Source organism: Protopterus annectens, chromosome 11.part0 (genome assembly GCF_019279795.1).
Source record: "Protopterus annectens isolate FY-2018-M chromosome 11.part0, PAN1.0, whole genome shotgun sequence".
NCBI classification, from domain to species: domain Eukaryota; kingdom Metazoa; phylum Chordata; order Ceratodontiformes; family Protopteridae; genus Protopterus; species Protopterus annectens.
In genome coordinates this window covers 379,638,599-379,664,661 of record NC_056745.1, presented here as the reverse complement: position 1 = coordinate 379,664,661, position 26,063 = coordinate 379,638,599, and the positions used below count along the sequence as shown (strand labels likewise).

Below are 26,063 nucleotides of genomic sequence, written 5' to 3'. Positions count from 1 at the left end.
GGAAAAGATGACTTACAGTTCCTAAAAGCTAAACAAACCAAAATCTTAAAATATGCATTTTCCTTGTAAGATTAAAAGGAAGGCCCTTTTTTTTATATTAAGCAGTAATTACAACTTTGGAGTACTTATTACTTTAGACAGAAGTCAATTACCTGGTTCTGTTGTACTAACTTGTCTTCTAAGTTGCTTATTGTGCGTTCATGTTCAGCAATTATATTGCTTAAATACCGTATTTCTTCCTTTTGCCTATTAATTTCTCGGTTTAGCTTAAGATCTTGGAGACGGAGTTCTTCCATTTTCTTGTGCCATTCATTCACCTAACAAAAATAAAACAAGTAAATGATAATGCTGTTATTTTAAACACATTTACTGGTAACACTGCATGCAACATCCACATAATATTTTGAATGATTCACAGAAATACTGTATATTGTTGCATTAATAATGGTATATTAGTCAGCTGAAATTTAAATACAGTCACAAAAAGGAGCATGAAACCTAAGACACTGGTAGTAGGTAAGGACAACTTGTTTTAAGCATCACTGCACATCATTGACTACATTTTTACCCATTTTCTACATGGAGATGGGGTGTGGGGACAACTACTTCCACCTTTCTTGAATCAATGTTACTCTTCTACATTCTTCAATGGTCATGCCTGGGTGACGATGGTTTTCTCTCACACAATTCATCCAACCCTGTGCTGTATGCCCTCATTTTCTTTCTTTCTTCTCATCTCTCCCAAATCTTCTTCACCAGAATGTCTTCTGCTTTCGTGCACATGTGCATGAACCAACGTAATCTGTTCTCTTTGACATTCTCTGCAACTGGTGCCACTTTAGCCTCTGCTCAGATGTCCCAATTTCTTTGTCTGTCTCACAGTGTGCATCCTATCATCACACTCACGCATGTTATCTCCATCAACTCTAGCTTCCTCAGCTGCTCTGCCTTCTCTGCTGAGGTTTCTGTACCAAACAGAAGTAATGGTTGCAACACTTCTTGTACAGCAAACTTACCAGCTTCTTTAGCATTTTTCTGTTTCACACACCATTCCTGATACTCTGTACCAATTAGCTGCAGTTGCTCTAATTCTAGCTTTGACCTCCTTTTCCTCAAACACCCCTTGCAGATACTTGAAGCTGCTAACCCGTTCCACTATTTTCATGCTTCTTTTGATTTCCCAATTTGCTGCCAAAACTGCTGTCTTGTCTGTACTCAGTTTCATCAAATGTGCCTTCAGTTTTGCATTCTATTCCCTAAAATTTGTTGAAGTTCTTGTTCAGAATCTGCTTACAATGCCACATCATCTGCATACAGCAGCTTTGTTGATTTGCCATCTCCGACCTGTTTGCTAATGTAGTCTGTCACCATTATGAACACAGTGGCTCAGAGCTGAACTCTAATTCACACCCACACCCATTGGGAACCTCTCTATATGCCCAAACACCCGAACACTGTTTGAACTTGTGTCAATGGATCCTTATGCATAGCCATTACTAATTCTACTAGTCCTTCCGAGACTTTAAACCATTGCAGGACTGCCCAAATCAGCTTTCTTGGGACTACATCATATGCTTTCTCCAAGTCTAGGAATGCCCAGCTGGACTCCTTCCTCATTTCTAGCTTCTTCTCAACTATAGTTCTCACTGCAAACAGTGAGCTGGCTGTGCTGCAGCCTGATATGAATCTAAATAAGAAGTTATGTGCTCACCATAACGTTCCATCTGAGTAGGTAGCTTCATTTGTCTGCAACCTGTGGGTCTTGGATCCGATGTCGGATCTGAGCCGGCAACTTGTTTCAAGCTAATGGATCCGAGCTCCTAGCTCCTCCCCTCACCCATAATCCCCTGCTAACCCTCCATGACCTCAGATCGAGTTTGCCCCTCAATATATACCCAAAACGGGTATCCAACTAAGACAGATCCGAAGAAGGCTAGGGGGAAGGAGGGGATGGTTGCAGACAAATGAAGCTACCTACTCAGATGGAACGTTATGGTGAGTACATAACTTCTTAATCTGAAGTAGGGAGTTCATTTGTCAGCAACCTGTGGGACAGAGTCCCCAGCTACCTGAACCTTGGGTGGCCATCATGGAAGGATATTGCGAAGCACCACAGAGCCAAAGGATGCTCTCCCTCTAGAAATCACATCCAGTTTGTAGTGGTTAATAAAGGTATGAGATGAAGCCCAAGTGGCTGCCGAACAAATATCATCCAATGGGACTCTAGACTTGAAGGCCACAGAAGTAGAGATGGAACGAGTGGAATGTGCGCAAACTCCTTCATGTGCGGGTCTCCCAGAGGTTTGGTACGCTAATAGGATACATTGAGAAATCCAGTGTGATAGAGATACTTTTGATATTGCTTTCCCCAAATTAAATTTGGCAAAGGAAACGAACAGCTGGTCGGATTGTCTATGACCAGCTGTTCAATGAGTATAAAAGCGTAGCTGCCTATGAACATCTAATGAGTGCAGCTTGTACTCTCCTTTATTCTGATATTTAGGGAAGAAAACCGGTAAATTTATGGATTGATTTATATTGGTTTCTTATGCTATTTTGGGAAGAAAAGAGGGACTGATCCTGAGGGTACACTCTGTCCGGGTGAAAGATCAAATAAGGAGGCTTCACAGAAAGAGCTTGAAGCTCCAAAACTCTTTTTGCAGAAGTGATGGCTGCAAGGAATGCTGTTTTCTAGGACAAGAATTTGAGATCTACTGAAGCAGCGGGTTCAAAAGGTGGAGCAGTGAAGGCTTGAAGAACTAGTGAAAGATCCCACGGTGGTACGGCTTCTTTTATAGGGGGGTCTAAGCAAAAAGGTGCCCTTGAGAAAGGTTTTACACAACTTGGCCGACATCAAAGGCCCTGTATCATGTCCCACATGGTAATGTGAGATGGCTGCCAATTGCACTTTGACAGTTGAGCAACTAGCGCCTTCCTGAAAAAGTTCGGTTAGGAAGTCTAATATGGACAGAAGAGGAGCCGTAAAGGGATCTAGATTATGATGTTCTGCCCAGATGGAGAAACGTTTCCATTTACGGTGGTACACTTTCCTGGTGGAGGGCTTATGCGCTGCCACAAGGATGGCTTTGACTGGTGAAGAGATACCGGGAGTCCTAACTAGGAGTGGAACTGGAGCAACCAAGCTGTCAGTTTCAGATTGTCCAGATTTGGGGTCGGTAAGTCTGACGGATGGGAGATTAGATCCGGACTGGGATCCAGAATCCAAGGAGGATTCACTAGGTGAGACCACAGGTAAGGGAACCAAATTTGCCGAGGCCAGAATGGGGCAATGAGGATCATCCTGCTCCCCAAAAGCAAGGCTTTCTGTAAGAGTTGCAGCATCAGGGGTAGAGGAGGATAGGCAAAAAAGTAGACCGGGTGGCCAAGCATGCACCAGAGCGTCTCTTGGAGTTTCCCCTGGAGGGGGAATCAGAGCGAAGAAATTGCCGCATTTGGTGTTTGAGGGAGAGGCAAAAAGATCGCAGCAGGGTTGCCCCATATTGCGAATATCTGCTTCGCTACTAGTGGGTTGAGAGACCACTCGTACGGGGTAAGAAGGGTGCGACTGAGTTTGTCCGCTAGGATGTTGGTCCGCCCCGGAATGTGCGTTGCAATCAGAAAGCGGTTGGTGGAGATCGCCCAATTCCCACACTCTCATGGCTTTGCGGCATAGAGGGTAAGATCTGGTTCCCCCCTGTCTGTTGATGTACCAGACAACCGACATGTTGTCCGACTGAATTGCAATCATTCCTATGGGGAGGAGATTCTGAAGTGCTTGCAACGCATACAGCACCGCTCTCATCTCCAGAACGTTGATATGCAGGGAGGTCTCTGTATCGTTCCACGTGCCTTGGACCGTCCTGCCCTAATAATGCTCCCCCCCACCTGAGGCGGGAGGCATCCGTGGTCACCGTGGCGAGAGGGGGAGAGGTGCAGAAGGGACGGCCCATATGGAGGTCCGAAGCATGGAGCCACCATAATAGAACCCTCCTGCAAGCCTTGCTGATAGCAATGGGGTGGTGAAGAGGAAAGGACAGAAAGGACCATTGCACTAGAAGGGTCCACTGCAGTACCTGCATGTTCAGATGGGTGCATGGAAGGAGCGTTATCTCTGCTGCCATGGAGCCCAGTGCCCTCAGGACCAATTCTGCTGGTGGGGTCTCTGATGGGAGGATAGCCCGCACATGGAGTTGCAAATTCCGAAGTCTCTCGGACGTTAGAAAGGCTCGTAGCTCTCTGGTGTCTATTTTGGCTCCTATGAATTCTATGGCTTGTGTCGGGGCCAGAAGGGATTTGTCGGCATTGATAGTGATGCCTAACTGTGGGGCTAGGCGGAGAAAGAAATCTCTGGCTGAGCAAAGTAGATGCCTTGTTGGGGCGGTCAGGAGCCAGTCATCCAGGTACGGAAAGACCTGTATTCCCTGGAGTCTCAGGTGGGCCACAATCACTGCTAATACCTTGGTGAACACCCTGGGGGCTGTGGTGAGGCCAAAGGGAAGGACCCTGAACTGGTAGTGACTGGCTCCCAGCCGGAAGCGGAGGAACCTCCTGGATCGTCTGTCCATTAGAATGTGGTAATATGCATCCTTGAGGTCTATAGAGCACATCCAATCGTTCTCCCTTAGAAGGGGGAGAATAGATTGAAGAGTGACCATTCGGAATTTTTCCTTGGTTACCGAAAGGTTCAAGCGGGAAAGGTCTAGAATCGGTCTCAAGTCCCCTGTCTTTTTTGGCACCAAAAAGAACTTGGAGTAGAACCCTAATCTGAGCTGGTCTTGGGGGACGGGCTGGATGGCTCTTTTTCTTAGCAACTGCTGAATTTCTGCGGCTGCGGCCTCCCTCTGATCGGGTGGTACATCGGGGAGGTTCTTGAATTTCGGGACATGAAGTAATGGTATTTTGTACCCTCTGGATATAATTCGAAGCACCCAACGGTCTGTCGTGATGGACTCCCATGTCGCTAGGTGCTCCGAGAAGCGCCCCCCGACTGCCTCCAGAGTGGAGCAGTCGGGCAACCCTTCAGGGCTGCTGCGTGGGCCGTCCATAGAAAGGTTCTCTGGACCCAAAGTTTCTCGGAGCCCCCCTGCCCCTGGGGCGGCATCCTCCCTGTCCTCCACTGCCACAGAAGGACTGGTTGTCCGGAGCGGGTTGGGAATGTTGCAATTTCCGGAACCACATCTTCTTCTGACCCATTTGGTTCTTCGAAAAGGACCGCTGGGGAGCAGAGAAGCGGACTCCGATGGCAGACAACGTCTTCCCGTCCTTCTCGCTCTGGACAAGTGTGTCGCGAACCGTTTTGCCAAACAGGGCAGAACCATTGAAAGGGGCGTTCGCAAAAGACGCTTTAAAGGGCACCGCAAAGTCACAATGATGGAGCCAGGCCTGACGTCTCATGACTAGGCCTGCTCCGCTTGCCCTAGCGGCTCCCTCGGTGGCGTGGGACAATAGCTGCATAGAGGTATTTGAAATTAATCTCAGAGTGGCCATTCAGGTGGAGTACAATTGTTTGTCCTCCGCCGACATGGACTCAGGGGGGGAGGCAGCATATTCTTTGATAAGATCCCGCTGCATCCTGATGACATGTGCCAAATAGTTCAGAGACCTTACCGAGAAGGTCGCTGAACTAAAAACTCACTTCCCTAAGCAGTCCATCGAGCGGGACTCCTTGCTCAGTGGATGGACTGAGGGGCTTCTCCTGAGCTAGTTCCCTCTTCGTGGCTGCCGCCGTCAACATGGCATCTACGGGGGGACCCTTGCTCCAGTGTGACCGGTCTGAGGGGGGACTTAGTATTCTGTCCAGGCATTTTGGTATTGGCTCCACGGTGTCCAGATCCTTCCACGCCCTCGTGGTAATAAGGTCCACCAAGGGGTCGGCCGGAGGGGACACCCAAGAGGAAGACGGGCCTGCTTCGAATGCCTCCAGAAACACGGACTCGTCGGAGGAAGACTTGGGGGCAGACCACCCACCTCTGATCCTCAGCATCTCCATGATGTCTCCAAAGGAGACATCCTCAGGGGGTGATCTTGGGGAGCCTTCCCCTTCCTCCAAGTCCGTGTCCTCAGTTAAGGACTCAGGGGAGTCCACGTGCCTCCTCTTGCACTTATGCTTGCGGGGCACTTACTCGGGGGGGCTGTCCGAGGAGGCCTCGCCAGCAACATCCTGTTCCAATGGAACCATCTGGGACATTGAAGCAGGCTGTCCCTTTGGCCGGGTGATGGAAGCCTGGCCCAGCAGAGAGGGAGTGCAGGGTGGAGCTGAGACAAGGGCTGGGGTCCGGATGCTCTCAACAGAGCCCTCTCCACTACATCGAAAGCCGAGGGAGAACCACTCTCTCTGGGCTCCGAGAGTCGGCTCCCACTCGGATCCGATGAAGGGATCGGAACCGGCGCCGAGACCATTGGATGCGAAGGACCAGTGCGCTCCGACCTGGACGGAGCCGAAGGCACACTGAATCCCTCGGATCTGAAGCTCGGGCCATGGCTCCGAGAGGTCGGATCCGACAGGCTCGAGGGCAGGGTCGGATCCGAAGTACCAAGTACTGTCGGCGCCAACCCACCCCCGGCTCCAACGCTGCTCGGCTCCGAACGCTCCGAGCCCGGATAGCTGGTCGGAGAAGGAGCAATGGGATGGAAAAAATGTGTCGAGCTCCCCCCCAAAGGGGGGGGGAGGCAAGAGCACTCCCATCTGCAGCTGGGCCTGGATGAACCTTCGCATCATCCGGTCCAAGTCTGCATCGGACATACTGAAAGTCGATCTCGAAGAGGTCACCGAAGCAGGCCTGGAATGCCGCCTCGATGACCTCGATGGAGATCGGGCCTCCTCCTCCTCGGGCCCTGGGGAGAAACAAGGGGATAGGTGCCGAGGAGGAGGAGACCTAGAAGCAGTGGAGGGTGAAGCCCGCTTAGCTGGCAGAGCTGAAGCGGAGGCCTCGGCCCCCCGCTTGTGGTGCTTCTCCCTCCGTTTCTCCCTCCTGACCTCCCTGTCCTCCGGCGCTTTAGCGGGGGTTTGAGTCCTGGCCGAAGGAAGGGGGGCAGGAATGGCAGCAACCACAGCCTGTGGTAGAGCCACGGGAGCAGCGGAGGCCAGAGCTGAGTCCGGGGGTAAAAGTCCCGCCAAGTCCAGCTTCGACCTCCGCTCTTTCAGTGCCCTGGGGTTGAACACTGCACAAATGGTACAGCCTGAGGTGAGGTGTTCAACCCCAAGGCACTGAACGCACCGAGTGTGGCCATCAGCCGGGGAGAGCTTATGGCCACACTCGGTACATTTAGAAAAAATGGCTTTTGGGGCCTCAGCCATACTTAAAAGAAAAAGGTAGTGTTACACAAACACACAGGCCCCAAAACACAACACACACACACACTCACTAACGACCAGCAAAGGGAGGGAAAAAACTAATTAAAAGAAAAATATTTTTACACTACAGGGAACCTAACACTCACACACTTTATATTTTTGTAAAAAAAGAAGAAAGTTGACAGAAAAAACACACTTAACTGACAATTACTAGTCGAGCTCACAGGAATCCAGCTATCCACAAGCGTGGCAAACTAGATCTGAGGTCATGGAGGGTTAGCAGGGATTATGGGTGAGGGGAGGAGCTAGGAGCTCGGATCCATTAGCTTGAAACAAGTTGCCGGCTCGGATCCGATATCGGATCCAAGACCCACAGGTTGCTGACAAATGAACTCCCTACTTCAGATCTACTATTTCCCATCTTACTTTCTAGTACTCTGTTTATCTGTTTATCAGTCACCCCCTTTTAGTATTTCATACAGTGAAACAGGAGTCAGGTACCTTTATACTTCCCACAGCTGTGAATGTCCCCTTTGTTCTTCTACACCGGCAGAAGAATGCTTATGCTACAGCCATCTTTAGACATGTCTTTCAATTCATAATATGAATGCCTGCTGAAGCCATTTCTTCTTCATCTCAGCCAACACCTTATCATATCTGTTGTGATAACATCTGAGCTTCCTGCTTTCTCTGACCTCATTTTTGTTCCCACTTCTTCTAGGCTGGACTCTTCCTCCTCTCTCAGTTTATGCTGCGTGGGCAGTGCAAATTCTATGGTGTTTTCTTTACTCAGAAGTTGCTAGAAGTATTCCTGCCATCTGATTTTGATAATATGTGGCCTGGTAATTAGGTTGTTTCTGGCATCTCATATGAAGGGTATCTGATGACTATCTGTATCTCTCTCTCAGTCTTACAACCTAAGTTTGTGTTGTCTAGTGAGTCACCTTACAAAAGCTAGTAGAGTGCCTCTGATGTCTTGTTCTTTCCTATTATAACTACTCTCTTAGTCTCTTTGTTAGCCAACCAGTAATTCCTTCTTAGCCCGGTCTGTCTGTCCTATCTAAACTTATCTCCAGCACTCCTTTCTTATAACTTCCTGGATGTGTACATTAAACTATCAACCATATTTAAGTATCTTATTTCCATACATGGTTTGGCCCACATATCTGTTCTATAGTCCTCGCACATGCTGTTTCAAGATGCTGCCATTTTTCAACTCCATCTATTTCCTCTTCTACCTCCTAAGGTCCTAGAGCATTTTCTTGAACTCTTGTGCTTTCACTCCAGTCAACTTACAGGTCTTCAGCATAGTCTCTGTTGACCTTAGAGTCTTCTCTGATCACTGCTTACAGCTGATTGTGGCCACCACTGATTTATGCTGTGAGCTGACTGTTTTGCTGGGGATGACTTTGCAATCTCTGACTCTTTCCCAATGCCCCTCCCTTACTAAGAGGAAGTCTATCCAAGTTGCAAGTTGGCCATTCTTTTATGTGATCTTATAGGACTGTCTCTTTTGCTGAAACACAAGTTGGTCACCAACAAGTTGTTTATCAGAAGAAGTCTAGAATGGCCTCTCCTTCTTTATTCTTGATGCCTCACTCATTTGGACCCAGGCAGTTTTCATATCATGTTTTGTCTGTTCCGATATAAGTATTCAGATCCCCTACTGCCAACACCAACTCATGTTGTCCTGCTTTATCTTAGGTTCTGCAACTGCTGCCTGAATGCACTATTTTCTCCACATCATGACCCTGGTATGGGGCGCACAAGCTGACATTATGAATACTGCCCTAATCTGCATACTGGAGTCTGACTGCCATGAGTCAAAAATGTAAATCTGATGAAATCCCTCACTGCCTTTTGAAGACTCTCACTCACCAAAGTTCTTACATGATTTCTAGTCTGTCCGCCCTGAACAGAAAACTCTGGATCCCAAATCAAGGGGCTTACCTGCAATGCATTTACATCATGTCTCCTGGATACATAAGACGCCCACCTTCCCCTTTACCAACATGTCATCCACTTCCAAGCTGTGTCCAGTCAGTGAAACTTCTACTGAGTGTAATAATCTTTAGTTCATGTCTGGCAGGTTGATTAGTTTTATGTCCAGCTTTTGCTCAACAGAGCTATTCTAGGTAATCCAAACTGGGCAGCTGGACACCATCTGGCCAGTAGCTTACTGACCCAGGTCATTTGAGCTTTATATCTTGCACACACTGACCAACAGAGGCATACAAACTCCCTCTGTTAGCATAGATTCCTGGCGTCATCAACACAAATCTGCCGTACAAAAAAAAAATCTAATACACTCATTAGCTTCAACCTTTCCTACCAGCTAACAGGTTTTTCTCAGTGGTGATTTGTTTCTTATAATCCTGACATCTACGACACAAAACACACCCACTCGATAGCAGTTATCTTCATATAATACACAACAGAGGCTTAGTTTTTCAAAGCTAGCTCCCAGAACTGTAGCACAGACTTGTTTAAAAAAAAAAAAATTCTCATGCTGCAGTTATCCTTACAGCTCCTGCAGGACATAGAGAAAATTCTTCAGTCTGGACAATGCAAATAAAATGAATTAATACCAGGAAGCATTAGTGAGCATTTACTGTTTCACTGAGGAGTAATATTATTCAAGATCCCATGGAACTTTTGGCATTTGCAGCCAACTTCATTTCTCACCACTATTTCTTTAGATAAGACACAAAAAATTGTAAATTAAAACAATTCCTACATGACAGTAACACAAATGTTCACTCAGATCCATGGACTAAGAAAAAAATATCAAGTAAACAAGACACAGGAACAATAAATTAGGAAAAAGGGGTGCTGGGACAAAGCGACTACACAGACAAGGGAAGGCAGTTAATTATCTACTGCTATGGACTACATTGCATAAACATATTATAATATCTCCTTTCTGCCCGTTTTTTTTTTTTTTTTTTTGTAGATAAAATACCAAGCTATGCAAGCAAAATGGAGGTAGATGTCCTTGCTATTACAGTCCCTTTAGCAAAACCCTTCATGTTTTTAAAAATCAAACAGTTTTAGAATATTAGGTAAAGTGTGAAGTGACTTTGGTGGGTCTTGATGCACAGAAAGCATCTGACAGAGTAAGCTGGGATGTTATGGAAGTATTTGCATTTCCTGATACAATAATAAGGTTAATTAGAAGGGCATATGAGGGATCAGAGGCAAAAATCAAAACAGAAGGGTTCCTGTCTGATAAGTTTTGTCTGAACAGAGGAACCAAGCAAGAGTGGCCTCTTTCCCTTTCTTTATATGAATTACATTTAGAGCCATTGGCAAAGGAAATAAGGGAACCAGAAATTCAAGGATATACTTGGTATGGTGTTTAAAGAAAGTTGGCTTTATTTACACATGATATTATTTCATACCTGATGGAACCAGAAAAGTATATCTCAGTGTTGTGCAACATTCTGAAACGGTTCAGTTTTTTTTTTCAGCATATAAAATTAAAGAAGATAAAACAAAGGCTATAGTTGTAAACTATGCCTCTACACACAAACTGGTTCACCAATAACCATACTTATGGAGACATGATAAAATGAAGTATTTGGGAATATGGATTAAAAGATTATGTTATAGAAGCTAAGGATACGAGGGAAAAGACTAAACAAAAAATAATACAAAAACTGAGAAACTGGAAGCTCTTGCCTATGGATATGGATAGCAAGATAAAAAGAGTATAAATGTTTTTAGTCCGTTACTTTTATATAGAGGTAGGACATATTTTTATCAACCAGAGGAGAAGTTGTGGATAGTAATTAATACAGTTGAATGATTTAATCTGGGAGGGAAAGAAGGGAAGAGTCAAGCAGGAAAAGCTGATTCCCCTCAACAGAACAAGGAGGTTTAAGATTACCTGATTTGAGGGGATATTTTAGAGCTACACGGTTAAGGTTCTTATACATAACACAGGCAGAAAGCTATAATTTAAATGGAAAGGCAGGATGATGATGAAGTAGGGAGGCAATTCAAGAAATAAGGCTACAGTCAAATTTTGGATGCAGATCCTTAAGGAGAGTAACAACAGTCATACAGAATATTATATTCACAATGTAGCAGAATGCATACTAAGAAAACTAAGCCAACACAGGAATGGAGAAAGGGGACTCTGCTGATAGGGATGACTGCAATTAGGAGTGCAAAGAATAGACAAGAGGGAGATAACATTTAAATGAGAAAGCTGGCAAAGGAGCCAAAATATTGGCAATGAATAATTAGAGAGGGAATGTTAATAGAATGGAAAGAGGACAAGAAAACATTTGGATTGCAGGCTAGTGATCGCCTTTCTTATGAGGGATTGATATCAAACTACAGATAAAGACAAAGAGATATGTGAATTTTAAATGAAAGACCTGTACTGGTTTACTTTTTAACTGAATCTGGAACAGAAGCTGCTGTTAAAAAGGGATAATTGGTAGGGGATATAAAATACTGCATGATAACTACAGGAATCAATCAGAGGAGGTGAGAAAAAGATTGGGAGGAGAGCTTAGATAAGCAATTCACAAAAAAACAATATAAGGAAGTATGTATTTCTCTCAAAGAGACAACAAAATCTAGATTTAGGACGTTTGCCTGGAAATGTTTGCACAGATACTTTTATAACCAAACAGATACCAAAGAATTTTTCCTTGGGAAGATGAAAATGTTGAGGATGTAATGGGGAAGAAAGAGGTACCTGGAAGCATATGTTCTCAGGAATGTAATGAGTTGGCAAACTTTAAAAATTCCCTACAGAGTACTCTGTCAGAAATATTTGGCAAGCAAATAACTTTAACTAAGGATTTTTTTTTTGGCTGGGATACAGGATCTGAACTGCATAAACAGAGTAAGGCCTTGCTAAGTTTAATTCTGGCTGCAAAAAAGGAATGACTAGAAAATGGAAATCAAAGTCTAAAACAACTATACCTGAAGTAGCACATTTTGTAAAAGAGATAAAAGACTAGAAATAAGAAGTTATGTACCTACCATAACGTTCCATGTTAGTTGTCTTCTCTCGCCTTCTTTCTTGCTTGATGGGTTCGGAGCCGATCCTCGGCTCCAACTCGGCACTTGCTAAGCTCGAGAGTCACTTTTACCAGCTCGAGGCAGCCCCATATCCCATGATGCAAGGCGGTAAGTACCCAGATCTCGTTTGATGACAAAGGGCAATAGCACCAAGCATAAATACTTCCCAAAGGAAGAAAGAAAGCCTACAGGATGAAAGAAGGACCAGTACTGAATGGTCTTCAGCATAACAATCTCTTGTAGAAAGGTCTGTCCAGGCCTGGGGGAAGGAGGGAGGGTCGCAAGAAAGAAGGCGAGAAGACAACTAACATGGAACGTTATGGTAGGTACATAACTTCTTAATGTTAAGTTGTCAATCTCGCCTTCATTCTTGCTCGATGGGACCGCGTCCCTAGCACCTCTATCCTGGGTGGCTCAACGGAACAGACTCTTGAGGACTGTAGAGCCAAAACTGGCTCTGTCCCTGGAGGCCAAGTCCAATTTGTAATGGGAAACAAAAGTATGAGGAGTGGCCCAAGTGGCGCTGCACAAATAGTGTCTAAAGGAAGTCTAGCTTGAAAGGCTGTAGAAGTAGCTAAGCTCCTAGTTGAATGTGCTTTAGGTTTTGAGCACAGCTGTTTTCCCCTGAGCAGATAAATTTCAGAGATGACAGTAGAAAGCCATCTAGATAAAGTCACTTTAGAGACAGGAAGGCCTTTCCTGTTATCCGCATAGGAAACAAAGAGTTGATCGGATTTCCTAAATTGTTTAGTTCTGTCCAAATAATATCTGAGTTGGCGTTGGACATCAAGATAATGTAATTTTTGTTCCGATCTGTTTGAATAGTTTGGAAAAAATACAGGAGATCAATGGATTGATTCAAATTAGCCTTTGAGGCGACCTTAGGCAAAAAGGTCGGATTAGTTCTCAATGATACTCTGTCCTTGTGAAAGACCAAATAGGGGGGTCGAACCGAAAGAGCATGAAGTTCAGACACCCTCCTGGCCGATGTAATAGCTACTAGGAATAATGTTTTCCAAGAAAGAAATTTTAGGGAGCAAGAAACAGCTGGCTCGAAGGGGGAAGAATCAAGGATGTCAGCACTAAATTTAGATCCCATTGAGGAGGAGGATTCCTGATTGGAGGCTTTAGCAGGAAAATTCCTTTCAAGAAGGCTTTACAAAGCCTATGGGACATGATATTGTGATCTGCGATCCCGACATGAAAGTTCGAGATAGCAGCCAGTTGAACTCTAACTGTGGAAGAAGAGGAGCCTGCATGTAAAATCTCCGCTAAGAAGCCCAAAACTGCCTGAACTGGGGCAGTGAAGGGATCGATATTCTTGGCTTTAGCCCAATAAGAGAAACGTTTCCATTTGCTTGTATAAATCCTCCTGGTAGAGGATTTTAAAGAAGCTACTATGATGTCTCTAACAGGGTTAGAGATCAAAGGAAGCCTGGCTAAGGAAGGAAGTGGAGCAACCATGCTGAGAGGTTGAGAGAAGGGATAGACCGGTGCAGCTGACCGGATTGGTGAACCTGAAGATCTGACACTGGGTCCAGATGCCATGGCTGCACCAAAAGATGACGATGGAGGAACGGAAACCAAATTTGTCGAGGCCAATAAGGAGCAATGAGAATCATTTTGGCTCTCAAAACGGTAGCTTTCTGGATAACCTGAGGGATTAGAGGAAAAGGAGGAAAAGCATAAAGTCCCTGGGGCCAATCCTGGGTCAGAGCGTCTCTGGGGGGATGGCCTGACAGAGGGAAGAGAGAGAGAGAAGAAGTCTGGGCATTTGCTGTTTTGGGGAGTAGCAAAAAGATCGCAACATGGGCGACCCCATTCCAGAAAAATCTCCTCCACTATAGATTGCTTGAGAGACCACTCGTGAGGCATGAGAATAGCTCTGCTCAATCTGTCCGCTAAAATGTTGGTTTTCCCAGGGATGTGCATTGCTACCAGAAACCGATGAGAGGAGATCGCCCATTGCCACAGTCTGAGCGCTTCTCGACACAAGGGTAGGACTTGGTTCCGCCCTGTTTGTTGATATACCAAACTACAGACATGTTGTCTGTGTGGACTGCAATTGTCCCTACAGGAAGAGAGTCGTTGAGGGCTTGCAGCGTTAAAAGCACTGCTCTCATCTCTAGGACATTTATGTGCAGGTGGTACACGAGCGGTTGCCACGTCCCATGAACCATCCTGTCCTGATAATGCCCCCCCCACCCGATCAGGGAGGCATCCGTGGTGACAGTGGCTACCGGGGATGGGGGTACAAAGTGTCTGCCTTGGTGAATCTGGGGAGAAGTGATCCACCAAGCAAGATGATTTTGCAAATCTGTGTCACCAGAATGTGGTGACGCATTGGAAGTTGTTGGTAAGACCACTGAGTGAACAACATCCACTGAAGAAGGCGCATGTAGAAGCGAGCCAGGGGAAGAAGAGTAATGGCTGCAGCCATGAGACCTAATACTTTTAGAACCATTCTGGCCTGTACCTTCTTGTTGGCTAGAATGATCCTGACATAACTTTGAATGTCTGAAACTCTTTGGTCTGTAAGGGTAGCTGACATCCGAACAGTGTTTAAGTTTGCGCCTATGAAAGTAATAGACTGGCAGGGCAATAAGGAAGACTTTTCAAAGTTGATCGAGATGCCCAAATGAGAACAAAGATTTATTGTGTAATCCCTGGCTTGAACAAGCTGATGCCTGGTGGTGGCTGACAGGAGCCAGTCGTCGAGATACGGAAACACCTGGAATCCTTGACGTCTCAGGTGAGCCGTGACCACTGCCATGCATTTGGTGAACACCCTGGGGGCTGTGGTGAGACCAAAGGGCAGGGCTCTGAACTGGAAATGACTGGACCCCAGCCGAAAGCGGAGAAATCTCCTGGAGCGTCTGTGAATTTTTATGTGATAGTACGCATCCTGAAGATCTATTGAGCACATCCAGTTGTCCTTCTGCAAGAAGGGTAGAATCGACTGAAGAGTGACCATTCGAATCTTGTCTTCCTCACAGACTTGTTGAGTCTGCTGAGATCCAATATTGGTCTCCAGTCTCCCGTCTTTTTGGGGACCAAAAGAACCTTGAGTAGATTCCGGGCTCTGAATGGTCTGTTGTAACTGGCTGAATGGCTCTTTTTTGCAGTAGTTTTGAGACTTCCAACTCTGCAATTTCCCTTAGACCGGGTGGTACGTCTGGGAGGGAATTTGAGGGATAGAAAGGACTTTCCTCGAAAGGAATTATGTAACCCTCGGATATGATCGACTGTACCCATCTGTCTTGAGTGAGAGAATGCCAGGCTTCTGGGTACAGTGATAGTCTTCCCCCGACTGCCTCCAAGGAGGACAGCCGGGCAACATCTCAGGGATGCTGAAAGGGCTTGTCAGAGAGAGACTCTCTGTTTCCCTGGTTTTGTGGATCCCCTCTGCCTCTAGAGCGGCGTCTGTTGTTGTTACCCCCTCTGCCTCTAGGGGTAAACTGACCACGTGAATCCGGCGTGACTCCTTGGGATTTGGAACCACATTTTGCCACCCTTTGTCCTTTGGGATAAGGTCTAGAAGGGGTGGAAAAACGGACTCCTACAGCAGAAAGAGTTTTGCCGTCCTGCTCACACCTGGTCAACGTTTCCTTCACTTGAGGGCCAAACAAAGCTGACCCATCAAAGGGAGAGTTTGTGAAGGACGCCTTAAAGGGATCTGCAAAATTACATAGTCGCATCCAGGCTTGGCGTCTAAGAGCCACACCTGTACCTGTGGCCCTACTCGCTCCATCAGCAGCATATGATATAAGCCGTATGGAGGAGTTTGCAATGGAGTTAAGGGTTCCTAGCTGCGAAGCAATTTTTTCCTGAGCCCCCGCAGCTGTAGAATCCTGCACAACTTCACCTAGCTCCTTAAGGATATCCCTTTGGAGTCTGGTGAAGTGACAAAGATAGTTCAGCGAACGCATAGCAAAGGTCGCTGAAGAAAACATCCGCTTACCATATCTATCCATGGTCCTAGAGTCCTTATTAGGAGGATGGACAGGTACGGAAGGATCTGCAAGTTCCTTCTTGGTGGCAGCCGCCACCACCATGGCATCAGCGGGGACACCTTTTGTAAGGAATTGCTTGTCCGACAGGGCAGTAATAAATTTAGAAGGCCTCCTAGGGACAGGCTCTACAGAGTCAGGAACAGTCCACGCCTTTCGAGCAATAACCTGCATAAGGGGTCGAAGGCGGAGACACCCAGGAGGTGGAGGGCCGAGATCCAAATGCCTCCAGGTATACTGACTCATCCTCAGAGGGATTGTTGGTGGGCCAGTTTCCCCTCTGTCTAAGGATTTCTAGGATGTCTGAGAAGGAGACATCCTCAGAGGGGATCTTGGGATCCCTCTGACTCATCTAAGTCAGTATCCGAGTGATAGACTCGGGAGTCTACGTGTTTCCTCTTACAAGTCCTCTTCCGCTGAGGATCACCGACAAATCAGGAGAATCCTCAGAAGAGGGGATATTCCCAGTGGGGAAACCTGAGGCGGAGGATCTCTGGGTCCGGGAGCAAGAGAAGTGGCAGAGATGGCAACAGGCACTATAGAGGGAGGAGCTAAGGGAACAGACTGCTGGCTGAGTCCAGAGGCCGGCACAGTCTTCATCACCTCGGCTCCTCCCAGGGAGGTCCGAGAGAACCCGCTCCGAAGAGCTAGGAACTCCAGGACCCACCGAAAAGGAAGGCTCCGAGGCAGATGTCGGAGCCGAGCTCACCAAGGCCGTGGCTCCAAGGGGAAGAGCGGGGTCGGACAAGGGTCCGATGCCACTCACCCTCGGAGGAGACCAGGAAGCCCGGCCACCGAATCCCTCTAAGGAAGGTCTCGAAGAGGAGATAAGAGTAGAGGCTGAAGGAGCAGAAGGGGGTATCTGTCCCTCAGCCGTAGCAGAAACTATTCCCGAAGACTCCAACTCCAAACTCTGGGGTAGAGTCGAAGGAGGAACTGCAATGGGGTGTGGACTAATAGTCGTCTGCTGAGACGGACTATGTAGCATTTGGGCCAGTGCCTGTGACTTTAGTAGTCTACTGACCACTCTCTCCAAATCATGGTCAGAAAGCCTGGATGACCTTGAAGATCGGCTCCGATGGCTCCGCTCCGAGAGGAGAGGCGAAGCCGGACCCGAAAGTATCGGCTCCAAGCAAGGGGGCCTAGACCTCTTCCTCGAAGGAACCATCGGAGCCGATGAAACTACTGAAACTGTCGGAGCCGACAACTTATCGGCACCGACAGGTAGCTTCGATGTATCAGCTCCAGCCAGAGCCGATACGGCCATAAATGTAAGGGTGTCGGAGCCGATCGGAGCCGACACCGATGCCTGGGCCACATGGTGGTCGGGACCGATCGGAGCCGACACGAAGTGGTCGAACCAGAGTCGGCACCGATAGCCATCGGTGCCGAAGGTTAAACCAGAATCGGCTCCAGCGAGCCGATCTCGACTCTGAATGAGTCGGAGCCGAGGCCACAGGCTTGGACACAGAAGCCTGGGCCTTGGAAGACCTAGAAGTCTTAGATGGGGCCAACTTAGCCGGAGAGCCCTCCGGCTTAAGAAGGCCCTCAAAATCAATTTTTCTTCTTTCCTGCAGGACTCTCTGGCTAAAAGAATGACATATAGCACAGGAGTCCTGCAGGTGAAGAGGCCCCAGACAGTACAGGCAAGAAGTGTGACCGTCTGTCAGAGACATCTTCTGACAGCACGAGTCACACTTCTTAAAGCCTGAGACCCTTTCTTTAGACATGGTGTAAAACACACACACACACACCAGTCCAAGAAATTAAATTAAATATACCAAAAGGTATCACTAACAGACACACACACACACCCTAACAGGGGGGGGATGGGATGGGTTTTAGTCTGACTAAAAGTTTTGAGGAGACAGGGAAATTTTCTGTCAGAAAGGAATTAAAACTAAGTTAAAACTAACAATTTAAGTTTATTTTGTAAAAAGGGGCTAAAATAGTAAAGTAATAATTCACTTACCAGGAGCTGGTAAAAGGAGGACCTCATCAGCGAAGCGGCAAACGAGATCTGGGTACTTACCGCCTTGCATCATGGGATATGGGGCTGCCTCGAGCTGGTAAAAGTGACTCTCGAGCTTAGCAAGTGCCGAGTCGGAGCCGAGGATCGGCTCCGAACCCATCAAGCAAGAATGAAGGCGAGATTGACAACTTAACATGCAGGATGTTTAGAAAAGGATAGGAGTAAATTACATAAAAAAAGAAATTGTGGGAACAATACATACTGAAAATGGTTTGGAGGAGGAATGAGGCTTAAGAAAAGGCAGACACTGGACAATTTATGTAATGTTGCTTTGATTATATGGTACAGTATAGAATAATATATGTGATGTATAACATTTGTAAACATGAACTTGTTAATATGGTTTGATCACTTTTATTTAAATGTAAGTTTGCTTAGGTCACAAGTGATAATTCAATAAAGGTGTTTAAAAAAGTGTGAAGTGACACCTAAATCCATGCCTTGTAGATATCTACTACAGATAAAGTCTTAAAGGATAAATCAGAAATAGCAATACATTTAATAGTATGAGGTCTAACAAGAACTGGGGTGGACTTGTGGCCCTTATGGTCTGAAATCAAACCCTTTTTGGCAAAAGAATAGCATCACGAATGAGGTTTGTTCTTTATTTCCAAAATCTGCAGTGAGGTGTAGAATCAACAGTAATGCCAGGAAGGCCTCCCAGGGCCATGGGAAAGAGAACAGTTCCATTACAAGTTCCTCTTCCTCAGCTCCCCAGCTCAAATAAGTAAATGAGTGGAATGATTACATTCACCAGATGACAAACAGGTTACTTCCAGAAAGCTCTATTTCTGGAATACCTTCATCAGATATTACCTCTGAATTCACAGTTTCAGCAGAGGGTTGAAAGCCCAGCTCACAGTATACATCAGCTCTTTTGGTTATCCATGGATATGAACCACCGACAGAATAAGTCACCTCTCTGTCACACTACCAGAACAGCATCATTTCAGTGCACAGGGGGCTGCCACTACCTCTGGCATTACCTCAGTGAATAAAGGGTACAAACCTTGAGTTGCTTTTCTTATTCTGATAGCACAAGATTAACTGTTTTTCTGGTGGGGTGAGAAATGTCTCCAGAAACAAGTGCTTCTCCATCTTCAGGGTCAGAAGTATTGCTCTGAGTTCTAACACAATGGACTACACACAGCAGATATGTTGAATATAACATCTTTACCAAAGAAATGTGGAAAGCTATCAGAAGAAAGTAGAACTGTGTAAAATCTTACCATAACAGTAGATATCATTCTCTTCACTGTTGCAGTATTCTTCACTGAATGGATCTCCTGCCAAGGATAGCCCAACTTCTGGCCAGTATACCACAGCCTTTAGATTTTATAGGCAGCATACGTCACCCGTATGCTCCCTGTGTAGGGCATAGGACATAAAGCATAAAAGTGCGATATAGATGCAAACACTCAGAACTGAATTACCCCAGGAGGGACAAAAGACCACCAAGGACAACGTGGAACATGTACATCCAGAAGAAAAAGTTCGGAAGGGAAAGGAAGCAAAAGCCAGGGGCAAGATTCATAACAGACAGGGGAAGGATACTGCAACAGTGAAGAGGGCAGCTACTGTTATGGTAAGATTTTTCACAACTGTACTATGTCTTTACATATCACTGCCACAGTATTCTTCACTGAAGGAAGAGTACAAGAGCTAAGAAGACAACTGAGAGAAGGAAGGCACAGAAGAGCCCTCTACAAACCCATGCAGAATAGCCCTGGGAAAACCTGCACTGGCACTTGAAACAACATCCAATTTGTAATGCTTAGGAAAACTATGAACAGAGGACCAAGTAGCAGCTTCAAGGATTGAACTGGTGTCCAAACCCTTGAAAATGCACAGGAAGAAGCAACTGTCCCACTAGAATGTGCCTTTACAAATGAAGAAACCTGTGCCATGAAAGGAATAACAAAGGAAATAGCCTTAGAGATCCAGGAGGAGATGGTTTGCTTGGAAACAGCTTAACTCAAAGTCCTGGGATAATAAGAAACAAAACAGTTGCTCAGATTTACAAATAACCTTTGTTTAATCCAAATAATATCCGAGCTGTCTATGCAAATCCAAGGTGTGGAAAACCTTTTCACTGGCAGATTGTGGAGAAAGAAAAAAAAGGAAGTTGAACAGACTGATTTAGGGACAATCTCATTAACCACCTTAGGCATAAAAGAAGGATTACTATGAAGAGACACCATGTCTCTGTGAAAAATTAAAAAAGAAGGAAAGGCCATAACAGCCTGAAGCTCAGATAATCTCTTGGCCAAAGTAAGAGCTAACAGCAGAACAGTCTTCCAAGCACAAAGTTGCAAGGAAGTTGAACTGGCATGTTCAAAAGGAGCCTGAGTCAATTTTTCAAAAACAAAATTGCGGTCCCAAGGAGGTGGAAGAGGCTTTCTTGGAGGTCTGATACGAAGGACACCTTTAAGAAATTGGTTGACCTCAAATCAACAGGCGAAAGGAGGGTTCAAGGCAGACAAACAGAGGTAGCTGACAGGTGAGCTTTGACTGAAGAATATGCCATGCCAGCATGTAGCAGATCACACAAATAAGAGAGAGAATCAGAGGAACCCCGACTGACAAGAGATCCTAATGGTGAAAGAGGCACTAAGCATAAAATCTTTTCTATTTAATCATAAATGATTTTCTGATAATGGGTTTCCTGGCCTCCTGCAAAACCTGAAGCACATCCTCAGAAAAGAAATGCCTAAAAGGGATCAAAACTGTATCACCCACAGTATCATTTGAAGAGTGGACAGATGAGGATGGAAAAGACATCCCTTAACTTGTGTGAAGACATCTACCTGGTGAGGTAACTTGTGGTGATTGTCCCTGGAGAGACGAAAAATAAGAGAGAACCAGTGCTGTCTGGGACAAAAGGGAGTTACCAGCAATATTTTGGAAGAGTATTGCTTGATCTTATGCAAAATTCTTGGTAGCAGAAGTAGGGAAGGAAAGGCATACAGAAACATTTCCCTTCTAAAGAAAAGACAGGGCATCCACTTTCCAAGAAAGAGGACTTGGTACTCTCAAACAGGACAGGGGAAGTTGTCTATTCAGTGGGGAGGCAATAAGATCTACCTGACAAATATCCCAATGATGAACAATGTCCAGGAACATATCCCTGTGAAGCATCCATTAACGAGCCTGTGTTCTGGAACTGCTCAGACAGTCTATCGATTGTGCTCTGATGGAATGTAAACTACCTGAAGAGTCACTTGATTACTGATAGCTAAATCCTAGGCCTGAACAGCCAGTCTGCAATGGAGATAAGACCTCGTACCCTCCTGCTTGTTGATATACCATACCACAGTGGTACTGACCATGACGATTTTCATGCTGTAGTGAGAAAAAGGGAATGAAAACCCTGTAGAGCCAGAATCAGAGCCCTTATCTACTTTATGATGAAATGGTTTTGCTTCTGATGAAGCGTCCAGAGAACCTGAACTTTCAGGGGGCCACAAGAAGCGTCCCACCCCAGGTCTGAGGCATCCATGAACCATTTCTTCAGTAGGAAATGAAGCATGAAAGGGCAGTCCCAGATTTAGAGAAATTTGCTGAATCCACTAACAGAGCTCAAATTTGAAACAAAGGAACAGGGAACTCTAGGAGGTGGCAATGTTGAAGCCACACCAATTTGAGGCACCATTGAAGCTTCCTCATATGGCATCTGGCAAGAGAAAGCAAGGGAATAACAGAGGCCATAAACTCCAGAATCCTAAGAAATACCTTGGCCATAAAAGAGGACAGAGGTGTAAGAGACTGGAAAGAAGGTTGTTAGAGACAAAACCTTGGGAGCAGGAATAGAGGCCAACGTGGGAATGATCTGAATCCTACAAGTGAGAAAAATATGATTCTGGGAGGGTGTAAGCACTGACTTCTTGAGATTTATAGTGAACCCCAAACTTTGTAAAAGACAAGGGGTAAAGCGAAGATCTTGTATAAGACTGCTGGGAGAAGGAATCTGAACAAGTAGGTTGTCTAGATAAGGGAATATCTATATCCCTGGAAGCCTGCAAAAGGCAAAGACAGGAGAGAGGTATTTGGTGAACATCCTTGGGGCACTAGATAGGCCAAAGGGCAAAGCAGAGAAGTGAAAATGAGAGGAAGAAACAAAGAAATGAAAAAAATTATGAACAGAGAGTGAGAACAGGGATGTGAAAATAGGCATCACTGAGGTCCAGAGAGACAAAGAAGACCTGCGGAAGAAGCGGAGGAAACAATATCGGAAGAGATACCATCCTGAAAGAAAGGACCTTGAGAAAAATGTTGAAGAGATAGAGGTCCAGAATTGGTCTCCAAGTCCCCTCCTTCCAATGAATCAAACATGTCCCGGAATAAAAACCTTGCTTCACTTGAGTGGGTAGAACAGGTTGGAATGATGCCTTAATACTAAAGGTACTATAAAATGTCTGGGAAAAGAAAGAGTTGGTCTGGATGAGGCTGCAGAATGCCTGAAAAGGGGGAAAGACATTTCCATATCATGAAATACCCTAACAATTGATACAGCACCCAAGAATGTGAGGTGGTCTGTTCCCAATTTTGGGACAGACAGAGAAAGGCAGAGAGACATGGGGACCTGGCCAAGGGGAAGAGGAGGCAAAATGTCAAATAGAAACAGGCTTGTCCTGAAAGGAAGGCTTCTGAGAAGTAGAAGTCTGGGTGGACTTAGCAGGAGGAATACGTCTGGATCCCTTCTTACCTTTGGGAGGTTGATGAGCTGGTGAGTCTGTCTGTGAATAACGGCAGATTTAGTAGGGTAATTCCTATAGAATTTGGGTATAGGGGAGCTAAAATACGCTTGAATTCTGCATGGCCTTACCCTTATCCTGGAGGGACCTGAACAGGTCAGCAGCACCTGTCCCCAAAAGATTTTTTGTTATCCAGAACATTATCTAAAAGTTTGGCTTTAATATCATCAGGCAAGGCCTGAAGATGAAGCCAAGAATAACACCTCATCACAGAACCAAAGGCAGCAGTACTAAAACAGGCATTAGCAGCACCATAACTGTATTTTATGGACTGACAAGCAATCTGGGAAGTGGAACCAAGCAGAGAAAGAGATGAAACTTTCCCTTCTAAATCAGACAGATCAGACACAAATTTAGCTACCTGAGAATGGAGAGCCAACACATACCCGATCATGTGGGTTTGGTAATTAACAGCCCAAAATATCAAGGTGGCAGCAGTACATACATTTTTACTCAACCTCTCCATAACTCTACTATCCTTATCAAAAGGAGGCAGCTTAGAAGAAAGCAAAAGCTTAGAATGCTTATCAGCTGAGACTGAAACCATAGGTAGATCAAAAGAAGGACATTTAAACAGAAATTTGCAGTCCTCAGGCACCTTGTAAAATCTGTCATGTTTCTTAGGGGCTGGAGGCTGACAGCCATAAGCTACAGAGGTAGCACAGAAGGTATCCAAAAGTGCTGCCAACACTTGAGGAACTGCAGATGGCTTAGAAGGCTCCATTTGTAGAAGCTCCTAGTATCTCTTTTGAATGTCATAGACCTGACAACAATCTCACTTAAAGTACTCCATCATGCGAACAACAGTATCCCCAAAGGATAATTCTTCCAAGGGGGAATTTGGGCTCAAAGAATCCTCTTCCTCAGAGACATAGTCTAGAGGAGAAGAAATGTGAAAGAAGTATGTAGGGGATTCCGCTCCAGAATCTCGATCCTCATCAGAAAAATCTGGACATCTACTCCTCTTAACATCCATGGAAGGCCAGTGAGGAGCAGGGAATGACACCCCTAGAGGAGCCTTTAAGGCCATGAAGGCAATGAACAAGTCTTGAGTAAAATCGTTCTATTCATGTTAGGGATCCTTAGCAATAGGGGTGATATGTTTGGTGTTTTGCTTTTTCTTAAGTTGGATGTTAACCCTAACAATCCTTGGTGACTCAGTCCCTTGACAGGATTCAGTCAGCATAGTAGGATTCTCTTCAAGGACTAAGATTTGAGGACCCCTCCCCCACTGGCCTCCTGGAAATAATCAGCCATAGTTCCCCTCAATAGCTGGAGCAGACATCTGAAAAGCCTCGGAGGACATGCATGAACTCAGATCAATGCGGCCTCTGATGGAGTAGCAACTGAGGAATCCAATGCAAGCACCAGACGCTCCTCAGGGCTTTTACTGGCTTCTAGAGAGAAGACTGGTGAAGGCTGAATAGCAAGCGGATCAAGCCTAGACATTTCTGGCTTTCTTCTAGTAAGATGGCGGTCTCTCAGGATAGGAGGATTCCACTATAGCACCCTGAGCCATCCCAACAACTTAAGAGGTTGGTTCTCAAGGTATGTGGAGAGGGAAGTTTAACTGACTATGGAGGATTGCAGGGACAAACACTTGAAGAGACAGCACTGCATATGGTCGTGGGAAGCACCTATGCAAAAAAGATAATGCTTCTGATGGTCTTTATGGGGAATCTATCTCCCACACTGATATTTCTCCTTCTTGGATGACATGAACAGAAGTAACAACAATACTGAGGAAAAATAGAGAAGAAACCCCAATGGGAAACTTATCTGAAGATGGCTTGATAATCAGCATAGCAGATCAGCATTCAGACTGACATTCAATAATGGTGTTCAGACAGGCGGCAAAAAGTTCTTAGTATTTGATTCCATATGACACCTTAATACCCTGCACTGGGAGCATACCTGAGATGTATGGCACCTACAAAATATAAAGGCTTTGGTATACTGGATGGATGTTGGGCTATCCTTGGCAGGAGATCCCTTCAGTGAAGAATACTGCAACAGCGTTAGGGAAGGACATCTACAGATTACTTAAATAATACCACAGCTGAAAAAGACAAAGGAAAAAAGTAAAAGAATTTTACAAAAAAAATAAATAAATCAATAAATAAAATAAAGAATAACCATAGTCCTTGATTACCCATTCAAAGTAGTCACCCAATATACAAAAGAGATCGGGCTTGGAAACAATGGTTAAAATACAGATCTCCCCAAAACCTACAATACTTTAAAGAACTACGTAACCATACTACAAGACAGATTATCCCAGACAAGAAAATCTACTTAAGTAACCCCTTAGCAAATCAGTCTTCTAACTCTAAAAATGCCTGGTCTTTTATTAATAATATGCTCCACCACAGAACATCCACCACTCATAATCATGTCTCAGATAACACGCCCTACAAAATAGCTGCTTAGTTTAACACACATTTTATAGAAAGTATTGTCCTTACTAAAGATTTTCCTTCCAACAATCCTGACATGCCCTCTCCTCAGACTGCAAACACCCCCTATTTCATCCTAAAACCCATTCCAGCCTCCTAAATCAAATTTCTGCTTCTTAAACAGAAATCTTGCTTTCCTTCAGTAGATAACATCTTAACAGAATACTTCAAGCAGGCTGCTAGTTCTGTATAGCCTATCCTGAGTCTCTCCTAATTAACAGCTCTAACAAGAAATCATGCATGTCTTCTCTATGTAAAAAAAAATCATCATTCCCCTTCATAAAGGAGGAACTTCAGCTGATATAACCAATTTCAGACCAACTGCCATTTTATCTCCTTTGCCAAAAATTGTGGTGAGGTACATCCACAAGCAACTTTTTCAATATATTCTTTAGGAAAAGGTCCTGAACCCCACATACCATGGTTTCAGACCCACCCATAGCACTACCATGGCCTTATTAACTTTCACAGATAGTA

General features: G+C 45.3%; 1 protein-coding gene across 1 annotated transcript in view; it reads right to left on the bottom strand.

Moving 5' to 3' along the window:
* Positions 1–26,063, bottom strand: part of CEP290 (centrosomal protein 290) — a 3,346,332-nt gene that overhangs the window by 1,261,893 nt on the left and 2,058,376 nt on the right. Inside the window, exon 31 of the mRNA XM_044087863.1 lies at positions 153–317. Within this exon, the coding sequence (XP_043943798.1) occupies positions 153–317 (165 nt within the window). The remainder of the gene's footprint in view (positions 1–152; positions 318–26,063) is intronic.